We start from the raw sequence: 24,552 nt of genomic DNA, 5'->3' as shown, positions 1-24,552 counted from the left end.
AGTGTTTTTTTTTTAGGGCTGGGGACGTAACTTAGTAGGTCGAGTGACTGGTTAGCGTGCACAAGAGCCTGGCTTAGTTCCCAGCATTGCATGCAGCAGGCACGGTGGTGATGCTTGCGATCCCAGAACTCCTGAGGCGGAGGCAGGAGGATCCGAAATTGAGCTACATAGTGACTTTGGGGCCAGCATGGTATATGTGAGACCCTGTCTCAAAAAAGTTTTAATTTTATTTTATATTGATTTGTATTTTATTTGTTTATTCCATGTGGTAAGCTCAGCAAGACTAGAGAAAATAAGCAACTGAACTAACAAAAAAAATAACAACCAACAAAAACACCATCTATTTAAAAAAAATTTTGTTGTTTATTTTTATTTATTTATTTGAGAGTGACAGATAGAGAAAGAGGCAGAGAGAGAGAGAGAGAGAGAGAGAGAGGGAGAATGGGTGCACCGGGGCCTCCAGCCACTGTGAACAAACTCCAGGCATGTGCACCCCCTTGTTCATCTGGCTAACATGTTTGTCCTGGGGAATTGAGCCTAGAACCGGGGTCCTCAGGCTTCACAGGCAAGCACTTAACCACTAAGCCATCTCTCCAGCCTCCATTTTTCTGCAAAGGTGTAATAGCTGACAATAGATGTCTGCGCCAAGTGGAGGGCAGGGCCAGAGGAGGTATGGGGAGGGCGCTGCTTATCTGGGCCTTAATTTTTTTTAAGTTCAGTTTTGGATATTGCCATGTTTAAGCTTTTGTTTCGTGTGTAAAATTTGACTCTCAGGAAAGGAATATTTAGGCAGAAAGGCTTCTCATATGCATCTTCTTAAGCTGCTGTGAGGATCATTTGAGATGTTACTTATAGACTCTTGAACACAGGGCTTGATATATCATTAGCTTTCCAAGTGTATTTGATAAATCTTTGAGCATTAACTGATGACTGGTTTTATAAAAGTTAAATAGGATGTTGATTATTAGCATGTTCAAAGGCAAAATTAAAGTCATGGATTTTGTAGTTAATTTGTCTTAGAATACTTAATAGGTAAGCACAAATGTGGGAAACCCAGAATTTCATAAAGTCAAGGTGATTTTTTTTCTGCAAGTCAAATGTTATATTTAATTCCTTCTTTAAATAAAAAAAATTAGCTTACTTTAAATTGGTTTAATATTTCTTCTTCAGTCAACTATCAAAGATTAGGATATTATGCATTTCTCATCATATATGTCTCTTAGAATTTTTTTTTTTTTTGAGGTAGGCTTTCATTCTAGCACAGGCTGACCTGGAACTCACTAAATAGCCCCAGGCTGGCCTCATAGCATTCCTCCTACCTCAGCCTCCTGAGGGTTGGGATTATTAGTGTGAGCTACCACACCTGTCTTTGATATGTTTTTATAAGATTTTTTTCCATTCTAGAGGCAAACTTAAAAAAAAAAAATGCAGCTGTGAACAAAGGCCCAAATCATTCCCTGGTGTCTACAAGCAATATTTTGGCATTTACTTTTCCAAGAAACGTTTTTGGAAAATGTAGTTTGATTTTTTTTTTTAAAAAGCACTTGAGTGTGAAGCATTTAGACATTGCAGGAAATAAAATTAAGGGTAGAGCATGACATTTATACAACAGCAAGCTGAAGGATGCTGGCATTGTAACTCGCCTGGCAAATACTGACTTGTGTGATAATTGATCCTGATTTGAAAGGAGGCAAGTGCAGTCTGCTCATGCATCTCTGCAAATGAGCATGGGACAGCTCTTTATTGTGATAGAGGAATCACTTGGGGATAATCCAAAGGAGAACATAGGGTCTTAAAATATAATCCAGTTTTAAGTTTGATGGTTGTGTTAGGTATATCATATTTTCTCCAAATTATTTTCTCTAAGACTTATCTAGGAAATGTTGACAGGGGTCGTACCTTTATTTTAAGTATTTTTATTTATCTGTTTGAGAGAGACACACACAGAGAAACAGGTAGGCGGAAAGAGCCTCTGCCATTGTACACAAACTGCAGATGCGTGTACCACTGTGCATCATGGGTACTAGGCAATTGAAGCCAGACTGTCGGGCTTTGCAAGCAAGCGACTTCAACCACTGACCAATCTCTCCAGCCTTGACAGAGGTTTTAGAAGGAATTTGAAGTGAGGTTGGGAGCTCTGTGATTTCTATCAGAATTTGTGACTCCTAGTGAAGTGCCCCCAAAACACTTTAAAATTAACCCCAAAGCACACAGTGATGATAGACAGAAGCCTTACAAGATATTAAGATAACAAAGCTAAGTTTTTTTTTTTTTTTTTAAATAGGGGCATATCTTTTAGTTTTAGCTCATTTTTCTCAAGGAGTAAAAAGAGATTAATCTGAAAAACACAATGATGGTCAAAGTGATGATTAATTTTCTCTATTGAAAAGATGTTAAAGGCAGAGTAAGTACGAGTGAAATAGTGATGAAAGAAAAGGTAAAAAAGCAAGTAACACGTGTGGCTCTTGATGTTGTATCTTTTGGCTGAGATCCTATTATTAAAGTTTGAGTTTCTTGGCCCTGTGTAACTGGCCAGTGAAAGTATGGAGAAATGATGTCCTTCACAGTGCTGGGAGACCGTGCATTTCATCTGGCTCTAGGAATGCACATCACACACGCATGCACACGCACGTGCACACACATACACACACCACTCTCTTCTTACTCCTTTGTATTTTCACATGTGCAATTGTGCATGGCAGTGGTGTGTGTGTCTGTGTAGGCCAGAGTCAACACTGCATGTCTTCCTCGCTCAATTTCTTTTTTATTTTGTTTTATTTTGGTTTTTCGAGGTAGGGTCTCAGTCTAGCCCAGGCTGACCTGGAATTCACTATGGAGTCTCAGGGTGGCCTTGAACTCACGGTGATCCTCCTACCTCTGCCTCCCGAGTGGTGAGATTAAAGGCGTGCGCCACCACGCCCGGCTTATTTCTCATTCAATTTCTATGGAGACAGGGTCTCTCTCTGGATTTAGAGCTCACAGTTAAGCTAGACTAGCCAGTAAGTCTCCAGGGAGTCTCCTATCTCTGCTTCCTCAGCGCTGGGACTCTGGTGCAAATTGCTGTGCCTCAGTTTTACACGGGTGCCGAGAACCTGAACTCAGGTCCCCTTGCTTGTGCATCAAGCATTTTCTCACTGAGCTATCTCTCCATCCCTGGACGGACCTTCCTTCTCACTGTGTAAGTAGAGAACTGCCTCGGCTCCCATGAACTCACCACCCTGCATAGGCCGTGTGTAAGTCTGCTTGCTTTTTAGGAGCAGGTCATCAAAATGTAATCATGAGCCTTTATTATGTAAAACATGAAAAAGTTAGCATGTGCCTTATTTAACGTATGTACTTGTAATCCCACTACTATAACAATGCATATTCTATAACATGCACAAAGTAGCCAAAAGTTATGAACATGAAACATGGTAGGAAAGTTTGTCTATTAGCTTTATTTTGGTTTTCTAATTTTCTCTTATTTAGTTTGTTTGAGAGAAAGGGGATGTATGGGTGTACCAGGGCCTCCTGCCATTGCTAATGAACTCTAGCGGCATGTGTCCATTGGCACATCTGGCTTTACTTGGGTACTGGGGAATTGAACCTGGGCCAGCAGACTTTGCAAGCAAGGCTCTTTAACCACTCAACCACCTCCCCAACCCTGCCCCAGCTTGTTTGTCTTTATTTTATTTATTTCTTTATTTGAGAGTGACAGAGAGAGAAAGAGGCAGAGAGAGAGAGAGAATGGGTGCGCCAGGGCCTCCAGCCACCGCAAATGAACTCCAGATGCATGCACTTCCTTGTACATCTGGCTAACGTGGGTCCTGGGGAATCGAGCCTCGAACCGGGGTCCTTAGGCTTCACAGGCAAGCTTTTAGCTGCTAAGCCATCTCTCCAGCCCTTGTTTGTTTTTTTTATTATTATTAATCTTTTTGTTCTCTGAAACCATCAGTATAAACTGGTAGCTTTATGCTTTCAATACTTTGTGACAGTTCAGCTTGAAAGTGTGATTATAAATTACTGTTTACTTTGAAATTGTTTATAAAGTATATGATGGCTGAAGAAGATAGGTCCCTGTGATACATAGCTTGTAGCCCAAAAAAATACAAATTAAAAAAAACGTGTGCCGCTAGCTGATGTAAATGGGAGACTTAGCTTTCAGTCTTTCCCACAAATTATGCAAAGGTTTCTTGTTTAAATGTGGTGGTAGGTAAATTTTTGTCTTCCCTGACGTTAATGGGTACTTCTGGAAAGTACTTAGGAAATGCTGTCTTTGGACCATTGAAACAAAAACATTTGAAAGCTTCCCTCAGCACACAAATTTATAGAATACAAATGTGAAGGCTTCCATAGGTGGCAAACTTAAATAATTTTTCTTGCAACAAAATCAAAACAGTAGACACATGTATGAGTACTCCTTTTCAAGTAATTCTTGCTGTAGTATCTGTAACCTTTTGAAATATATTTTCTTTTGCTCTTCTTTCTGGAAGGGACAGGCTGTTTCTTTAAAAAAAAAAAAAAGGATACACAGATTTTTAAGCCTCTTAATGTAAATAGAAACTTACCATCCTGAAAATCCTAGCAAGTTTGGAATACTTATTTTTTTTTAAATTTTTTTATTTCTTTATTTCAGAGAGAGAGATATACAGATATAGGCAGGTAGACAGAGAGAATGGGCGTGCCAGGGCTTCCAGCCACTGCAAACGAACTCCAGACGCGTGCGCCCCCTTGTGCATCTGGCTAACGTGGGTCCTGGGGAATCAAGCCTTGAACCGGGGTCCTTAGGCTTCACAGGCAAGCGCTTAACCGCTAAGCCATCTCTCCAGCCCTGGAATACTTATTTTTGTAAGAGAAAATGATGTACTACATGATTGAGCCTGATACCTTTTTAAAAGTACATTGCCATAGTATAATCACTGTGTCTCAAGGTGGCAGAGATTTCTATGGCTACGTCCTGTCTCATTACAAAAGTTGTAATGACCTAGGCCAGGCATGGTGGTGCACGCCTTTAATCCTAGTACTCAGGAGGCAGAGGGAGGAGGACTGATGTGAGTTCAAGGCCAACCTGAGACGATAGAATGAATGGCAGGTCAACCCTGGCTATCGTGAGATCTTACTTTGAAACAAACAAACAAAAAATTGTAATAACTTGACTGTGTCGCTCACTTCCATGAAAATAACTCTGTTGACTGCTTCAAGTCCTGCAGACCTCTGCATCTCTGTGCCTGGGCTCTTGAAGCCAGTGGTCTAGTTTGTGAAGTTCACTTCACTAGAAATTGATGGTTATTACTCAGGAGTCACAATATTGGATGCATACGACCTTGTGCAGGGCAAGAGGTGCTGGAAACAAGGAATGAGAGGGGCCCTGTTGTCAGGCCGTTGGCTTTGATAACCCTGTGGTGGTCCCTTAAGTTGGTGTGTGGACGGACCATAACTTGTGGGATAGACCATAACTTCCATGCCAGCACATGTATGAAGTATCAAAAAAATTAAGTGATTTTAGACAATATTCATCTCTCTTTCTCTGTCTCTCTGTTTGCAAATAAGTAAAAAAATTTAAAACTAAATAAAAAAGAAAATTATTACTGACTTGAATATGTCTACCACATTAAAAAAATATTTTTATTTATTTATTTGAGATTGACAGACAGAGAAAGAGGCAGATAGAGAGAAGGAGAGAGAATGGGCACACCAGGGCCTCCAGCCACTGCAAACGAATTCCAGATGCATGTGCCCCCTTGTGCATTTGGCTAATGTGGGTCCTGGGGAGTTGAGCCTTGAACCAGGGTTGTTAGGCTTCACAGGCGAGCGCTTAACTGCTAAGCCATCTCTCCAGCCCTGTCTACCACATTTTGATTATTCGTAGATTGATGGGTGTTAGGGCTGTTTCCCCTCTTTGACATTTTTTTTTAATATTTATTTGTTTTTGAGAGAGAAAGAGAATGAATGGGTGCACCAGGGCCTCTAGCCAGTGTAAACAAACTCTAGGCACATGTGCCAGTGTGTGCATCTGGCTTCACATGGGTACTGAGGAATTGAACTCAGGCTGCCAGGCTTTGCAAGCAAGTACCTTAAATGGCTGAACCATCTCCCCTGACCCTCTTTTAGACATTGTAAATAGAGATGCTAGGTACATGAATGTCAGAATGAGTCTCTGCTTTCAATTCTTTTATGTATATATTGTTCAATCATATGGTAATTTTTTAAAATTTTTATTTATTTATTTATTTGAGAGCAACACACAGAGAGCGGAAGAGGCAGAGAGAGAGAGAGAGAGAGATTGAGAGAGAGAGAATGGGCACGCCAGGGCCTCCAGCCACTGCAAATGAACTCCAGATGCATGCGCCCCCTTGTGCATCTGGCTAAAGTGGGTCCTGGAGAATTGAGCCTCGAACCGGGGCCCTTAGGCTTCACAGGCAAGTGCTTAACCGCTAAGCCATCTCTCCAGCTCTCATATGGTAATTATATGCTTATTTTTTAAATTTTAAAATATTTATTTATTTGACAGAGAAAGAAGGAGGCAGGAAGGAAGCGGGGAGGGAGGGAGGGAGAGAGAGAGAAAGAGAGAGAGAGAGAGAGGAGACTGGGTGTGCCAGGGCCTCCAGCCATTGCATACGAACTCCAGACACATGCGTCCCCTTGTGCATCTGGCTAACGTGGGTCCTGGAGGAATCGAACCTGGGTCCTTTGGCTTTGCAGGCGAATGCCTTAACCGCTAAGCCATCCCTCCAGCCCTGTATTTTTAAGGCTGCTGTACTTTTTTCTGTGGAAGAAATTTTATACAGAGTCTCGTGTGTTTTTTTAGGAGGTGCTATGGATATAATTCAGGGCCTGGCACATGCTAGGTAAACACTCTGCCATTGTTCTACCTACCCCCCCCCCTTATTCTTTTATAACATCTCTGGTTTTCCTAGTTGATCTGTTGTTTCCTCCACAATATTCATACCTGAACAGTAGGCCATGGGTGCTGTGTGAGCTGGTGGCTGGCCTCCCATAGTAACTGCTCTTGTTTCTATTGCAGATGCGGGAGCCATGGAGCTGAGCTGCAGCGAGGTGCCTCTCTACGTAAGTCCCCAAGCATTGGCCTCCGGGTCCAAGGGGCCCCTTCTTAACTTGAAACCCTGTGACTGCGGTAGGGAGAAGTGTTTTGCTTGCCATTGAGTGGAGGCTTTTGTAAAACAATAAACACACTGAGCACGACAGTCCCCTTCAAGTATCTTCAGGGAGCCTTTTAACGCTACCTGGCTCCAGTTTTCAAAGTCTGGGCTTCAATATTTCAATTAGTATTTTTTTCAACATTTTTTTTTTTCTGGTTTTTTGAGGTAGGGTCTCACTCTGGCTCAGGCTGACCTGGAATTCATGTATGTAGCCTCAGGGTGGCCTCGAAGTCTTGGCGATCCTCCTACCTCTGCCTCCCGAGTGCTGGGATTAAAGGCGTGCGCCACCCCGCCCGGCTTCAACATTTTTTATTTTATTCATTTATTACAGACAGAGAGGGAGAGAGAGAGAGTGAGGATGAGTGCACTAGAGCTTCTAGCCACTGCAAATGAACTCCAGATGCATGTGCCACCATGTGCATCTGGCTTAAGTGGGCCCTGGAGAATCGAATTGGGGTCCTTAGGCTTTGCAGGCATGTGCCTTAACTGTTAAGCCATTTCTCCAGCTCTCACTTAGTAATTTTTTAACTGTATAATTTCTGCACTCAGGCACTTGATCATGTATGAGGATGACTTTTAAAAAGTTATTTATTTATTTGAGACAGAGAGAGAGAAAGAGGCAGAGAGAGAGAGAGAGAGAGAGAGAGAGAGAGAGAGAGAGAGAGAGAGAGAGAATAGATGTGCCAGGACCTTCAGCCACTGAAAATGAACTCGAGACACATGGGCCACCTTGTACATCTGTCTTATGTGGGTCTTGGGAAGTCGAACCTAGGTCCTTGGGCTTTGCAGGTAAGCATCTTATCCGCTAAGCCATCTCTCCAGCCTGTCTTTTGTACATATTATTTTGTGATGACATCCTGATAATAGTCTAGGATGTTTTTCTGTACACCTTTTCTTGGGGTTGGGGATGAGGGAAATGATTTGCTAATATCTACGTCAGCTTAACATAGGCTATAAGAATTTAGGGGACAAAATGTGGGACGTGCAGGGAAAAAGTGGCTGCTTGAGGGACAGAGATGATGAGCTTCCTAGACACACGTACTTCTGGTTGTTTCTGAGAACAGTTGCTGGTGCAGTAGGATGTGGACTCGACTGTCTTCCCATCACACAATGGCAGATGGCCTCCCTTCCTCCTTGCTTGCCAAGAGCTGTTTGTGGGGGTGAGCTTGGGCATGGATGTGTGTTGGGGGGGGAAACTGTGGCTTAGAACAGACATTAAGGAGCTGAATCAAATTTAATCAGAATCCTTGGTTGATGGAAGATCTACTCCTCCACCTCCGTCACCACACTGCCCTCCCGTCCCCATAGCCTGCCCCCCTTCCACACCGACCACTGCATTCTTTGGAGAAAGACAAGATGGTAAAATAGAGGGAAATTTCAGAAAATGAAAAATCTGCCTTCCGAGCTCCTGAGGGTCTATCGTTCTCTCGCTGGTGTATGATTTGCAGGTGATAACAGTGTTCTCTGGGCCCAGCCGTAATTAAAGATTAAAAAAGACCGGGCCAAGGTTAACTTGGGGGGACTTCCCACTCTTCCTGTGCATTAACTATCTCCTCCATACTCGTGCTTGTTCCTTCCTGCCCTCCCCCACCCTCGAACACAGACCCATCCCCAAACCTAATCATGATTTCAAGCCTTGTAGTTGATCGATATCCTGATATAGCTATTTTGAACATATTCATATGATCTGGGCTGGAATGGGGACAGAGACAATGCGCGATGCCTAAGGAGACAAGAGATTTCAATGAAACAAGCAAATACACATATACGAAGTTAAAAAAAAAATTGTGTCATTTTTATGTATTTATTTAAGAGTGACAGACAGAGAGAGAAAGGGGCAGATAGAGAGAGAATGGGTGCACCAGGACCTCCAGCCACTGCAAACAAACTCCAGATGCATGCACCACCTTGTGCATCTAGCTTATGTGGGTCCTGGGGAATTGAGCCTTGAACTGGGGTCCTTAGGCTTCACAGGCAAGCACTTAACCGCTAAGCCATCTTTCCAACCCTTAAATTTTTTAAAATTCAGTTGAGATATACATACACACACACACACACACACACATACATATATGTATATATAGAGAGACAGATACACAGAGAAAATGGGCACACCAAGGCCTCCAGCCTTGGCAAACTAATGAACTCCAGACACATGTGCCACTTTGTGCATCTGGCTTTATGTGGGTACCAGGGAATCAAACCTGGGTCCTTAGGCTTTGCAGGCAAGAGCCTTAACCACTAAGTCATCTCTCCAGCCCATGAAGTTTTTCTGACTAGTAAAAAATATGCTCATTAGAATAAAGGAAACAGCACAGAGAAGTGTTGAGATAATAAGTCATGTACTTCATATAACAACTAAAATATTAATACGAGTCATCATTTCTAAGGTGATGTTTTGCTCATTTTTATTTCCAAAGCTACATGTGACAGTCCCTGTAGGTCACTGGCAGATTCTTTGCCTGCGCACCCGTGACCTGGTGTTAATGGCTCATATTGTTGTTACTCCAGTTTACATGGCACAAATTAGATGCTTTCAATATGATTTCACTGTGATTTGGCATCGAAGGCAAAGTTATTGTGTACACAGAAAGACACGGAAAGAGTAGCATGATACATGATAAAATCTATGCGTGAATCAATGAAGAGCTGACTGTATAAACAAAGCACCATGTAGTGAAATATTATATCATACCTGGCAGTTTTAGTGGGATGTAAAATACATATAACTGATGGCATCATAGATGTGATGAAATGTTTTAAATCTATTTAACATAGCTGACTGTATATGTGAGCTATGTTTACACATATTAGGATATATAATATTTAGCTACATATTAATAATACAATAGCATATTATATGCTATAGCCTTATATGGTATGATTTATCTTATATAATATTGTGTATTTAAAATTGCATATTAGTAACAAGTTACATGTTATATATCATAATATATAATATAATGCATATTATCTTCATTATTTAGCTTGGATATATGAAGAAAATTGTCAAGAGTTGGACTGTTCTGCCTTTTAGATGGATGGGGGTTGAATTCTGGAATCATGTTTTCAACATAATTATGTGCTTTTATGTCTAGTTTTTCTTCCTGCTTGCCAACACAGTTTTAGCTTCTATCAGTTAAAAATTTTTTTTTTTAGTTTTATTTACTTATTTGAGAGAGGGAAGGGCAGAGTGAGAGAGGAAGAGAGAGAATGGGTGCTCCAGGGCTTCCAGCCACTGCAAACGAACTCCAGATGCATGCACCACCTTGTGCATCTGCTTACATGGATCCTGGGGAATCAAACCGAGGTCCTTTGGCTTCACAGGCAAGTGCCTTAACCGTAACCATCTCTCCAGCCCTCATTTTTAATTTCTATGTACTGTTTCATGCTATGCTGGCCTTTTGGTCCCTATAACTTTCTAGAAGTAATCTTTTATGTTTTCTCGTGAGCACAAAGAAAGAACTTAAACTTGTTTTTCTGTCTTCCCAGGAATGTGTTTCAGAAGTTGTAGATTTACAAACAGAAGAGAAGATGATGACATCAAAACATCAGAGAGACTGATTGAGAGGGGGAGGGGCTATGGTAGAGTAGAGTTGTGAAGCGGAAAGTGAGGGGAAAAGGAATTATCATGGTTTATTGTCTGTAATTATGAAAATTGTCAAAAAAAAGTTGTAAGGCTGGAGAGATGGCTTAGTGGTTAAGTACTTGTTGTGAAGCCTAAGGACCCCAGTTTGAGGCCCACTTCCCCAGGACCCACATTAGCCAGATGCACAAGGGGGTGCACCCATCTGGAGTTTGTTTGCAGTGGCTGGAGGCCCTGGCGCGCCCATTCTCTCTCTCTATCTGCCTCTCTCTCTCTCTGTCTGTCACTCTCAAATAAATACATAAAAATAAACAACAAGCCGGGCGTGGTCGCACACGCCTTTAATCCCAGCACTCGGGAGGCAGAGGTAGGAGGATCGCCGTGAGTTCAAGGCCACCCTGAGACTCCATAGTGAATTCCAGGTCAGTCTGGGCCAGAGTGAGACCCTACCTCGAAAAACCAAAAAAAAAAAAAAAAAGAAAAAAAAACAAACAACAAATAAGAGTTGTAGGCACTAGTCTTGTCTCCTTTGAATGGAATTTTGCTCATCTATCTTTACTTACTTATTTATTGAGGTAGGGTCTTGCTCTAGCCCAAGCTGACCTAGAATTCACTGTGTAGTCTCAGTGTGGCCTCGAACTCACTGCAAGCCTCCTACCTCTGCCTGGGATTAAAGGCGTGCGCCACCACGCCCGGCTTTTGCTCATCTTTAGAATGGTGACTTGGTGTTAGTTTTAAGGATGTCAGGATGCTTCTGAACTCAGCCACAGAGGCTCTCTTGTTTTTTCAGGCACTAAGGCATGATGGCCTGCTGAGCTGCTATTGCAAGAGAGGAGAAGCAGATTATAAGATCGGAGAAGAAGCAGGGTAGGCGAGACTGGAAGCTGAGCATTTTGTAATGCTGATTTGCACAGTGCAGGGACATTTCAAATCCAATTTACAACCTTGGAACAGTTTCCTGCATCTGTGTTCGAAGGACTTTGGGGGAGGGGATGGGCCTGGGAAGGCCGGCTGGCTGTTCTCAGTGACTGGGTCTGGTTAGACTAGGCTTCCTTTTGATCTTGATGGTCAGTTGGTACTGAGACATGTTGCAAGGTAGCAGAGATGCCGTGAATGAAACTTAGAAGTATGACGGCCCGAAAGTGAAGATTAGAATGAGGGTAGCCAGTGTACTGTGTTTGCTTTCTGACTTAAAACACTTAATTTTTTTTTTTTTAACTCTTGATTCAGCCTATGAAAGAAAATATAGAGTATTTGTCTTTCTGAGCCTGGCTTTACTTCACTTCATATGATATTATCCAGTTCCATTCCACAAGCGACATAATTTTTGTTTTTCCTTATGGCTGGATAGCACCCCCATTTTGGATATACACTACCTTTTCTCTATGTAGCCATGATGGTGGGCGCCCAGGCTGACTGTAATTGGCTGTTGTAAATAGCACCAAAATGAATATGAGTATGTAGGTCTCTCTAGCATATGCTGATTTGGACTTCTTTGGATCTACACCCAGTGATGGCATAGCTCAATTATATGGTCATTCTATTTTTAGATTTTTTTTTTTTTTTTTGAGGAAAGGGACCAATGGGAGAGAGAGGGACAAGAGAAGACAATGGGGCACTAAACATGATCAAAACACATTATATGCATGGGGCTGGAGAGATGGTTCAGTGGTTAAGGTACTTGCCCGCAAAGCCTAGTGACCCAGATTTGATTCCCCAGTGCCCACATAAAGCCAGATGCACAAAGTGGCGCACGTTTCTGGAGTTCGTTTGCAATCACTGGAGGCCTTGGCATGCCTATTCTCTCTGTCTGTCTCTCTTCTCTTTATCTCTCTCTCTGCTTGCAAATAAATAAAAAAAATTTTAAAATATGCATTTTATTTATTTATTTGAGAGAGAGAAAGGTGCAGAGAGAGAGGGAGAGAATGGGCATGCTAGGGCCTCTAGCCACTGCAAACGAACTCCAGATGCATGCGCCCCCTTGTGCATTTGGCTTACATAGGTCCTGGAGAATCAAACCAGGATCCTTTGGCTTTGCAGGCAAATGCCTTAACCACTAAGCCATCTCTCCAGCCCAGTTAAAAATATTTTTAAAAATACATTATATACATGTTTGAAAAATATCTTTAGTTATTAAGGGATACTTTAGCTTACTATTTGATTCTAAGTAATTGAGTCTTGTTCAACAAATGGAGTATATACATGCAATGCATAAACACATGGGAATGTCCGTACATATAAATATAAGTAACGTGCACATACCAGTAATCACACTAGAAGTAGTTATGTATAGCGAGAGATCTCTGTTCTGTCAGGTTTCAGATACACATGAAAATTAAAAAAGAAATCTTTTATTCTTTTTCTCTTTTGTTTTCTTCAAGGTAGGGTCACACCTAGCCCAGGCTGACCAGGATCTCACACTGTAGTTTCAGGCTGGCCTCCAATTCACAGTGATCCTCCTGCCTCTGTCTCCCAAGTGCTTGGGATTAAAGGTGTATGCCACCATGCCCCTGTCTTTTTAATTTTTTTTTTGTTTTGTTTTTGTTTTTTTGGTTTTCCGAGGTAGCATCTCACTCTGGTCCAGGCTGACCTGGAATTAACTCTGTAGTCTCAGGGTGGCCTTGAACTCATGGCGATCCTTCTACCTCTGCCTCCCAAGTTCTGGGATTAAAGGCATGTGCCACCGCACCCAGCTCTTTTTAAATTTCTATCTATTTTCAGAGAGAGAGAGAATGAATCAGAATGAATATGGGTATGCTAGGGTCTTCCATCAGATACCTGCACCACTTTGTGCTTTAAGTGGGTACTGGAGAACTGAACCTAAGCCATCAGGCCTTGTAAGCAAGTACCTTTAGCCACTGAGCCATCTCTCTAACCCCCAAACCTATCTTTTCTTAACACCTTTTTTACTGAAATCTTCCATCATTATCCACAATAAAACATGATAATTCCCTTCCCCACTTTCCCCTTCAGTAATCCACTATCATATCCCCTCAGCCTCTCAACTAGTCTCTTTTATTTTGATGTCATCCTCTTTTTCTCCTATTATGAGGGTCTTGTGTAGGTAGCGCCAGGCACTGTGAGGTCACGGATACGCAGGCCATTTTGTGTCTGAAAGAGTGCATTGTAAGGCGTGGTACCTTTCCTTTGGCTCTTACATTCTTTCCGCCACCTCTTCTGCAATGGACTCTGAGCCTTAGGAGGTGTGATAGAGATGTTTCAGTGCTCAACACTTCACTGGTGCCTTATGAGTTATCCCAGAAGTCAATGCCATCTGAAAAGAGAAGCTTCTCTAACCAAAATAAGAGTAGCATTAATATATGGGTATGAACATTAAGAGAAGTGCTACAGGGCGTTTGGTGAGCATAGTATATACATGGAGCCAGACAATAGCAAGCATTATACTTCTAGGGCTCATATCTCCCCCGCCATAGGCTTTTGATTAGGTTTTCAATACCAGGCATGTATTCCCTCCAAGGAGCGGGCCTCCAGTCCAATTAGAGAGCAGTTGGTTTTCCCCATACAGACATGCCACTATTGCACCACTTGGCACATTTGGCCTGGCTGGCCAGTCTTAAGGCATGCAGTGTCCACTGTTGTTAATCACTGTTAATGACTTTTTTCTCTCTTAGGGCTGCATGCAGCATAGCTTTTTCCAGCCTTTTATCAGCTGGTCCACAGGAAGGAAGTTTTCAGCTCAGCTCCAGCTTGATTTATCTGTGATCTGTAGCACAAGAATGTGGAGTCTTCAGCAGTAGAGTCTTGTTATTTATTTCTGGTGGGAAACCAAGAGCCTTGGCAATGGCCTATCATGTTTTGAGGGCATCAGGGACCTCCCTGGTCAACAACTCACTGGAAGATGTCCCATCCCTGGCACTGAAATTTTTATAGTAACAGTCTATGGCTTCTAACCCCCCCCCTTTTTTAATTACAGTACAATGAGCCTCACTGAAGTGCTGCTTTGGGCTCTCCCACTCCTGGGCAGGGACAAGGAGCTTCTAGAAGCAGCCACAGGGAAGCCGTCATTCAGGGTGGAATGAGACTTCTCCGTGGTGCGGCCGCTCTGGGGTCCCTATGCTCTGTAAGAAAGCCCTCGTCCTGAGCCTGAGGGAGGAGCATCCAAGGAGTAATCTTGACAGGGGACTCTCCATCAGGGTGGCTGCTTTGGGGCTCCCATGTTCCTATAAGTAACCTCTCTTTATGCTTTGTCAGTGCCGTCCCCCGCTTCCGACCAGTAAACTCATTGGTTCACTGAACTGGTATTGGTGTAATCGGTCTTTGCCGTCTGAGCCCTATTTGGGGTGAAGACCTGTGTCCGCATCTCCCCAGTGGAAACGTTTCCCACAACACATGGCCCTACCCAGCTGCTTATGTGGGTGCTGAGGAATCAAACTCAGGACAAATCAGGCCTTCTCTGGTCCCCATGTTTGAACAAGGGTTCTTACCCGTTGAGCCATTTCCTTGGCCCAGAACTACCCCTACTTCTTCTTTTTCAACATTATGCTTTTTTTTTGTTTGCTTGTTTATTTTCAGGTAGGGTCTCACTCTGGCCCAGGCTGACCTGTAATTCACTGTGTAGTCTCAGGGTGGCCTCGAACTCAAGGCAATCCTCCTACCTGTGCCTCCTGAGTGCTGGGATTAAAGGTGTGAAGAACCACACCTGGCTTCAATCTTATACTTTTATTTGAGGGTCGACTTCTTTTTTTTTTTTCCCCCGAGATAGGGTCTTGCTTTAGCCCTGGTTGACCTGGAATTCACTATGTAGTCTCAAGGTGGCCTTGAACTCACAACCATTCTCCAACCTCTGCCTCCCAAGTGCTGGGATTGAAGGTGTGCGCCATCATACTTGACCTTTTATTAGAACAAAAGAGAAAACTTTTTCCTTTGAGAAACTGTTAGTTCCAAAGAGTTTTTTTTTTTTCCCTCAGCAAAAAAGGTTTTATTTTAAATGATCATTTCAACCACACTTATTCATTATAAAAAATATAAATAAAATGTAATGTAAAGAACATGGCGTTGTACTTCTGAACGGAATTTGTTTTTTGTAAATGTACACATGCATCTCTCCTTCCCGTGCATAATCTTCTACAAATAAAATCACATAGAAAAGCTGTTATGATCTGGGACAAACCATAACCGTAGCCCTTCCTCCCAGTTTTGCACCCACCTCCCTTTCCGCCCTCCTGCATATTGCTTATTGTGGCTCTTGGTGGCGTTAGCATCCCCAGGATCTTGCTAGAGTTGCCCCTCCTCCGACCCTGAGCTACCGAATTATACACTCTGCAGGTGGCGTCCAGCAATATGTTAAAAAAAAAAAACAAACCCTGTAAGTGACTCTGATGTGGGTTAAATTTGGAAAACCACTGACTCATTCTAAACCTTTGCAGCTCCTCTGAGATCCTTACTATCTCACCTAGAGATAAAACTTAATAGGATATATATTTTTTTGGTTTGTTTTTCAAGATAGGGTCTCACTCTAGTTCAGATTGACCTCAAGTTTACTATGTAGTCTCAGGGTGGTCTCAAACTCATGGTGATCCTCCTACCTCTGCCTCCCAAGTGCTGGGATTAAAGGTGTGCACCACCATGCCTGGTTTAATAGGATAAGTTTTTTAGAGAGCCTGGATCATAGTATCTGGGCTTCTCTGTTTTCCAGCTTAGCAATATTTTCAAACTCTTCCAGGTTATTGGGCATAGCTCTAATTTATTCTTTTTTTAAATGAAGAGTCTGGATCAAGCCATGTTTATATTGATCTTTGATTTGGTTCTTGGCCACCAAGCATAACTATTCATTCTCCAGAGACCATTGTCAATGTCCTTATATATTAATATTGTTATCTGTATAGAATGCATTCCTAGGAGAGCTGGATAAAGAGCCCGCCTACTTCATATTAAAATTTGTTTTTGTTCATTTTTATTTATTTATTTAAGAATGACTCAGAGAGAGAGAAAGATGCAGATAGAGAGAATGGGCGTGCCAGGGCCTCCAGCCCCTGCAAATGAACTCCAGACGCGTGCTCCCCCTTGTGCATCTGGCTAACGTGGGTCCTGGGGAATCAAGCCTCGAACCGGGGTCCTTAGGCTTCACAGGCAAGCGTTTAACTGCTAAGCCATCTCTCCAGCCTCTTACTTCAGAAATTAATGGAATTACTTTGCAAATGAGATGGAAGGAATAGTTCACATTTTATTGAGCAACTTTCAGAAATAGTTCATGTCTTGTTTTTAACTTTAATAATTGTAATAATAATGAAATTGGGACTCATGTTCTCATTTCCATTAAGGCAGTATGTTAAATTTTGTATGCTAAGTTTATAAAAATTAAAATATCAAACTGCCTCACTCCTCCTTTTGTTTCTATGGCGCTTCTTTTCTGCCCTTTCTCTAATTCTGGCTTATGTGAGCAGCTCCATCTGTGGAGACTTTTATCCTTTCTGCAGAAGTTGCACCCGAGAGTCTTTGTGTGTGGACTCTTGCTCTCTTGACCCCCTTATGATATGTTGTATGGATGTACAACTGACTGGAAAGGGTATGGTCATTTTTTTTTTGTTTATTTATTTATATAAGAGCAACAGAGAGAGAAAGAGGCAGAGAGAGAGAGAGAGAGAGAATGGGCGCGCCAGGGCTTCCAGCCACTGCAAACGAACTCCAGACGCGTGTGCCCCCTTGTGCATCTGGCTAACGTGGGTCCTGGGGAATCGAGCCTCGAACCGGGGTCCTCAGGCTTCACAGGCAAGCACTTAACCGCTAAGCCATCTCTCCAGCCCAGCATGCGCACACTCTCTAAAATAAATAAATAAATAATTTTTTTTAAAAGGCTATGCAGCTTAGGACAATAAGGCCCTAATGTGAAAGGCTCTCTCCTTGACTAAATGTAGGAAATGTCACTGAGCCTGCAAGAGGAACCTGGGGTTTTTTGTTTTCTTTTCCCAGGAAAATTACGCCCTCCTGGAAAGATTTATAGGGGATTAAGATTACACCCTTTAAAAAAATTTTTTTTGTTCATTTTTTTTAAAATATTTTTTATTTATTTATTTGAGAGCGACAGACACAGAGAGAAAGACAGATAGAGGGAGAGAGAGAGAATGGGCGTGCCAGGGCTTCCAGCCACTGCAAACAAACTCCAGATGCGTGCGCCCCCTTGTGCATCTGGTGAACGTGGGACCTGGGGAACCGAGCCTCGAACCGGGGTCCTTAGGCTTCACAGGCAAGCGCTTAACCGCTAAGCCATCTCTCCAGCCTAAGGGTATGGTCATTTCTGTGTGCACTCTACTTGTTATGTAGCTGGCTGGCCAGCAGAGTTAATTCAGTAGCTTGGTGCTGGCTGGACCTAACTAAGTTATCTGTATTCCCTTCGTACTTCATAGTCTTATCATTTTGTTCACGCTGAGTCTCTGCATGCTGCTGGTTCTTGCGGGGCTCCAATGAGGCTGTTGTCTGGTGCATAGAGACCTGACTCATCCTTACAGCAGCTGGGTTAAATCTTCACCCATCCAGCCCTGGCTATTTTTCTGGGTTGTGTAGCCTCTCTGGTTGCTAGTCTGAGCATTCTCCCTTTGGTACTGGCCCTCTGCAGTGGCCCAGCCCAGGACAGGCCCCCCAACGTTGTCTGGTTGGACTGTTTGAGACCCAGGGCCATTTCCTAGCCCAGGGAGGCAGCTTCCTATTGAGGCAGTGAGGGACTTGGTGGCTTTGTTCTGGGATTACCTGGCAGATACTTCCTTCCCGGACTCCTGCAGAGGCCCACTGGCCTCTGGTTCCTGCGGCAGGACATCCTGCCCTGTGACCCGTGCCTCCCTGGGCAGTGCTGCACCCCCCCCTCCATTGGTTGGGACTGGCCTCTCTTGACCATTGGGAGGAAATCTTTCTCAGCGAGGGAACCCTGGAGACCTCTGCCTAGCTACCTGCACTTGGCCGCGAGGGAGCTAACCCAGCTGGCTTGGCACTGTGGCTCTTCAAACGCCACGTTGAATGTCATAGTGGGTAGGTAATAGTTTTGCTCAGACAGGTTCTTTGCAGCAGATCTCTCAGTACATCTGGGGCTTTCTCTGTGTAACCAGCTGATTGCAGTGACCATCCCCATGGGCCCGCCACCAGAACCCCATTTCCTCAGTTATTTACAGGCACCTTCTTGGCCAGTTCTTCCCAGCCATCTTGCTTGAGCTTTCTAACCATCCAATTGGCACCGCTTTCTGAACCTGAAAGTGTCTCACTTTTTTTTTCAGAATTAATGTTTTCTCCTTTTTTTTTTTTTTAACAAAAAAATTATTTATTTATTTGAGATTGAGAGAAAGAAGGAGAGAGAGAGAGAGAGAATACTTCAGGGTCTTCAGCCACTGCAAAGTCCAGACACATGTGCCACCTTGTGCAGCTGGCTTCTGTGGGTCCTGGAGAATCAAACTTGGGTCCTTTGGCTTTGCAGGCAAGTGCCTTAACTGCTAAGCCATCTCTCCAGCCCTTTGTGTGTGTGTGTGTGTGTGTGTGTGTGTGTGTGTGTGTGTGTCCTGTTTGAGGGTACTGCTGGTAACTAAGTCTAGGCAAATTCTTCTAAACTTCATTTACTCATGAAAACTTAGACCTAGTAATTGACCCTCATTGTCCCAGCAAGTTTAGCAGCTCAGACGAATAGAGATTTCCTTTATTTATTTATTATTTTATTTGAGACAGAGAGGGAGGGAGGGAGGGAGGGAGGGAGGGAGAGAGAGAGAGAGAGAGAGAGAGAGAGAGAGAGAGAGAGAGGGAGAGAATGGGCACGTCAGGGCTTCTAGCCACTGCAAACGCACTCCAGATGCATGTGCATCTGGCTTACACGGGACCTGGAGAATCAAACCTGGGTCCTTAGGCTTTGCAGGCATACTCCTTAACCACTAAGCCATCTGTCCAGCCCCACTTACAGAGATTTCTTTAGCTCAGGGATCAGAACATGTGGGTGAGGGTGTGTTTAACAATACATCAGTACAAGTTCTGGCTTAGAGAGCCATCAGGAGGGGGTTTTCCCTAAAGTCAATTTTTGGATCATTTACTTAGTTTGTGTAAGCTTGTTTTCAGCAAACTTTATTATTAAAGTACACACATAGAGAGAGAGATAGAAATAGACAGGGAGAGAAAGTGAGAGAGAGCAAAAGAGAGAGACAGATTAAGAGAGAGAATGGGCATGCCATGGCCTCCAGCCACTGCAAATGAACTCCAGATGCGTGCTGTCCCTTGTCCGTCTGGCTTACGTGGGTCCTGGGGAGTCGAACCTGGGTCCTTTGGCTTTGCAGGCAAGTGCTTTAGCCACTAAGCAAACTCTCCAGCCCTTCTACCCTATCTTGACTTAAACGCAGTACCCTGAGCTACTTCAGGGCCTCTTGCTTTCTATGACTGAACAGGACCTTTTTCTACCTTCTTGGCTTGGCCTCCTTTGATCCTTTTTGCTTATTTGCTTTCTGAGGGAGTGAATTCCAGAGCAGCATCTTGTAGCCATGGTGTGAAGCCATGGTGACTTTGTTACCCCCTCTGGCCACCAGCCACATATGTCAGTCCCCGCGGTTCCCTGAGTGCCTTTCCTGGTGCAAGGGATGGCTTCATCGTCCAGGAAGAGCAAAGGGAAAAGGCCGCTTCACAGACTCCAGCAAAAGCTTCACCTTAGGACTTTACTAAACAGCCTTGCTCCGCCCCAATTCTACAAGGAATGGGACTTCTCAGCACAGTGTTCCTTCAGGATGCTCCTTTCACTCTCGCCACCCACCGAGATGACGGCGCCCTTGCTGAAGGTCTTGAAATTACATAGATAACCACAGGAAGGGCTAGCCCAGTACCCATCTGAGAAGGGATTTCTTTGTGGGTCAGTAAGAACCAAGTATTCTTTTCTTTAAAAAAATATTTTTAGTCTGGGTGTGGTGGCACATGCCTTTAATCCCAGCACTTGGGAGGCAGAGGATCACCATGCGTTCAAGGCCACTCTGAGATTATATAGTGAATTCCAGGTCAGCCTGGGTTAGAGTGAGACCCTACCTCAAACCTACCCTCCCCCCCAATTTTTTTTTTTTTAGATTTTTTCAAGGAGGAAGGGTGGAAGAGAGAGAAAAAATGTATATATATGTGTGTGTGAGAGAGAGAGAGAGAGAATGAGAATGGGCATACCAGGCCCTCTAGCCACTGCAAATGAACTCCAGATGCATGTGCCACTTTGTGTATCTGGCTTTACATGGGTGCTGGTGTTATGCCCAGTTCTTGGCACCCCCAGTGACCACCAAGGAGAACCAAACACGTAGGCAAGGGCAAGGAGCTTTATTTTGGGCTTAACCTCAGTCTCTTGACTTCACCAACGCAGTGGATCCATACAAGAGCCCTGAGGGCAGGGTTTTTATAGGGATTTGAACAGAGAAGAAGGGGATGGCACATGATTGGTCGATTTAAACAGTGCACTCTTCTGGTTGGCTTAGGATTTTGGCGGGCAAACTTGGCGGGCTGGAGCTAGGGGAATTGAGCTCATCCATGACTACGGGAATGTCTCATGACTTCAGGAATGTATGGCATAATCGGTTTAACTGTTAAGACTACCCTTACGGCAAGGTCGGTGGGCTGGAGCTAGGGGAATTGAACTTATTTTATGACTTCAGGAATATATGGCGTAATCAGTTTCCAGTAACTGTTAAGCCCACCTTTACTGGAAAATAAAAACTTAGATCTTGCCGGGAAACAGAAACTTAGGCCTACTGAGGACTCTGAAGCCTGTCATGGCGTCCATCTGGTTCCTGAGTCCTTCACTGGGGAATTGAACCCAGGTCATTAGGCTTTGTAGGCAAGTGCCTTAACTGCTGAGCCATTTCTCTAGCCCCCAAATATTATTAAGGTCTGATTATCACCTCACTTCCCATATTTGAGCAACAGCCCCACAATTTTGGGTATGTACCACCTTGTATTTTTAATTTTTTAAAATTGTTTTGGTGTTTCAAGGTAGGGTTTCACTCTAGCCCAGGCTGTCCTGGAATTCACTCTGTAGTCTCAGGGTGGCCTCGAACTCATGGCGATCCTTCTACCTCTGCCTCCCAAGTGTTGGGATTAAAGGCGTGCGCCACCATGCCCGGCTACTACCTTGTATTTTTAATAAAACACTTAAAGTAAGTGAGTTTTGAATTTGATTTTAAAATATAAATTAAGTATTTTAGTCCTGGTGGATTACATTATATACTAGGAGAACCTTCAGCAGAAGAAGATGGGACCCAGGTAAACTGCTTACGTACGTAGTCTAGGCGGTTGGTGCCCGCCACACTTACCTTATCAGCAGTCCCTCCCCTCCCCCGAGTGTGCGTGGTTTGGAGAAGCTCTCTTAGCTCTTGTTTGATTTTCCTCTCCATAACCATAGAGTCTGGCTTTAACCCTGTTCTTTCTTTCTTTTTTTTTTTTTGGTTTTTTGAGGTAGAGTCTCACTCTAGCCCAGGCTGACCTGGACTTTACTATGGAGCCTCAGGGTGGCCTCGAACTCATGGTGATTCTCCTACCTCTGCCTCCCGAGTGCTGGGATTAAAGGCGTGCGCCACCACGCCCGGCTTAACCCTGTTATTTCTATTGAACCTGATCTTAGGAAGGGTCATTTTTTTTTTTCTTTAACATGTTTTTTAATGTTTCTCAGGGCTGAAGAGATGGCTTTGGGGTTAAAGGTGTTTGCTTGCAAAGCTTGTTGGCCTGGGGTTTGATTCCCCAGGACCCATGTAATGCTAGGTACAAAAAGTGGCACATGTATCTGCAGTTCACTTGCTGTGGAAGGAGGCCCTGGTGTGCCCATATTCTCTCTCTCTCTCCTATCTCTCTTTTTTCTTTCTCTCTCTCTCTCTCTCTGTATGGCTTTGTTTCTCAAAAAAATAAAAAATACTTAAATATTTTCTCTTTTTAATTTTTTTTTGTTTATTTTTATTTATTTGAGAGCAACAGAGAGAGAGGAAGAGGAAGAGGCAGAGGGAGAGAGAAAGAGAATGGGCATGTCAGGGCCTCCAGCCACTGCAAACAAACTCCAGACGCATGCATCCTTGTGCATCTGGCTAACATGGGTCCTGGGGAATTGAGCCTTGAACCGGGGTCCTTAGGCTTCACAGGCAAGCACCCAACTGCTAAGCCATCTCTCCAGCCCCTTAAATATTTTCTTAAGTCTCCATTAGTGCCGTATACTGTAACAGAGTGAGGAACAAGGTGCCTGGCTTCCCCTAGTCTATCTGGGAATGGGGAGACAGTGAGGAAGTAAACAAATGAAAATGAGGATTTCAGGTCGTGATATGGGTCAGGGAGACACAGTGTTGGATAATTGCATTGAATTGCTGTGTTAGAGAACAGTGCGTGTGAGTGTGTGTGTGTGTGAGTGTGTGTGTGTGTGTGTGTGTGTGTGTGCGAGATCCCCGGAGAGGGTCCTAGCGGAGTTATTAGAAGGCACAAAGACTCTGGACACAGACGTGAACGTCATGTATCTGAGGGACAGCTGAAGACCAGGGTGGCCATTGCTTTGTGAAGAAGTGGGGAGGGGACAGGTCAGGTCTCAGGCAGGTGGGGCCAGGTGAGGAACAGCAGGAATTGCTCAGGTTGCCTGGCAAATGGGAGGAGCTATGTGGTGTAAATAGGTCTGAGTCCTACTGAAAAGATGCCCCTTTGGGTTCCTGGAGCCCTGATGCTTCTCTGTTCTCCTTATCCTTGCTCAGTCTCCACCAGGCGATGCCCCCACGCCATCCTGCTGCCCTGACCTCTGTTCAGGCCGCCTCTTCACTTTCTAGCTGGCCTGTTTGCCATTATCACTCAGCCTCCAAATCCAGATGGTAATATTTAAAAAAAAATTTTTTTCCTATGTTCTCCACTGAAGTAGCTCCTTTTCTAGCTTCCTGATTTCCATGACCAGGCCCTGTTCTCCCGTTCAAAGCCCGCGTTTTCCTGATTCTTCCTCTCTGGTCCATGTAGTTGACTCATCCTTGGGACCTGCTGGTGTCAGGGCCACCCCTTTCTCTGCTGGCAGTGACTCAAGTTCATTTTTGCATTGCTGCCTTAAGCAGTTTCCACTCTCTTAGACTTTGTGATCAGTTTATTCCTCCCCTCAGGCAGTAATTCTTTCCCTATATCTCACTCTTCAGTGGCAGCCGTAACCTTTCTCTGTTCCAATCAGACAAGTCCTCCTTTTGCTTGGATGCCTTCATTCTTTTGTTTCTAGAACTTTGTTAAAGCTATTCCAGTTCACAGCCAGGGATGTCCCAAAGGTAGGAAAGGGAGGTCCCATCTATGTGGTGACTCCAGACAGCTCTGCATTGGGTATTTTATTGGCGGTTTCTAAGGCCTGCTCCACTCTGTAGAGTAGGTTACCATTTGTAAGCTGCCTCTTACCTCTGGAGTCTGTTAGCCGCATGCAGGAGTTATTGCCACCACATGATGCCTTATATACAGGTAATAAAAATATATCCTATCTAAGCATGGTGGCCCAGAAGACAGAACATTCCAAAGGTTAGGGCTCACCCAAAGAGAAAAACATTTTCTTGCTTTAAAAAAGTAGAAAAACTGGGCTGGAGAGATGGCTTAGTGGTTAAGGCATTTGCCTGCAAGGCCAAAGGATCCTGGTTCGATTCTCCAGGACCCACGTAAGCCAGATACACAAGGGGGTACATGCATCTGGAGTTCGCCTGCAGTGGCCGGAGGCCCTGGTGCACCCTCTTTCTCCCTCTTTCTCTCTCTCAAATAAATAAAATATGTTTTTACAAAAGGTAGGAAAAGGGATGGAGAGATAGATGGCTTAGCAGTTGCGCCTAAGGACCCAGGTTCGATTCCCCAGGACCCGTGTAAACCAGAAGCACAAGGTGGCACATGCATCTGAACTTC

At 43.9% G+C, this 24,552-nt stretch overlaps 1 protein-coding gene across 3 annotated transcripts in view; it reads left to right on the top strand.

Moving 5' to 3' along the window:
- Positions 1-24,552, top strand: part of Arhgef28 (Rho guanine nucleotide exchange factor 28) — a 361,317-nt gene that overhangs the window by 60,189 nt on the left and 276,576 nt on the right. For all 3 annotated transcript variants that reach the window (XM_045133599.1, XM_045133602.1, XM_045133601.1), the window contains exon 2: positions 7,004-7,047. In XM_045133599.1, the coding sequence (XP_044989534.1) occupies positions 7,004-7,047 (44 nt within the window). The remainder of the gene's footprint in view (positions 1-7,003; positions 7,048-24,552) is intronic.

This window comes from Jaculus jaculus, chromosome 14 (assembly GCF_020740685.1).
Source record: "Jaculus jaculus isolate mJacJac1 chromosome 14, mJacJac1.mat.Y.cur, whole genome shotgun sequence".
NCBI lineage: Eukaryota > Metazoa > Chordata > Mammalia > Rodentia > Dipodidae > Jaculus > Jaculus jaculus.
This window is presented reverse-complemented; position numbering and strand designations above follow the sequence as displayed.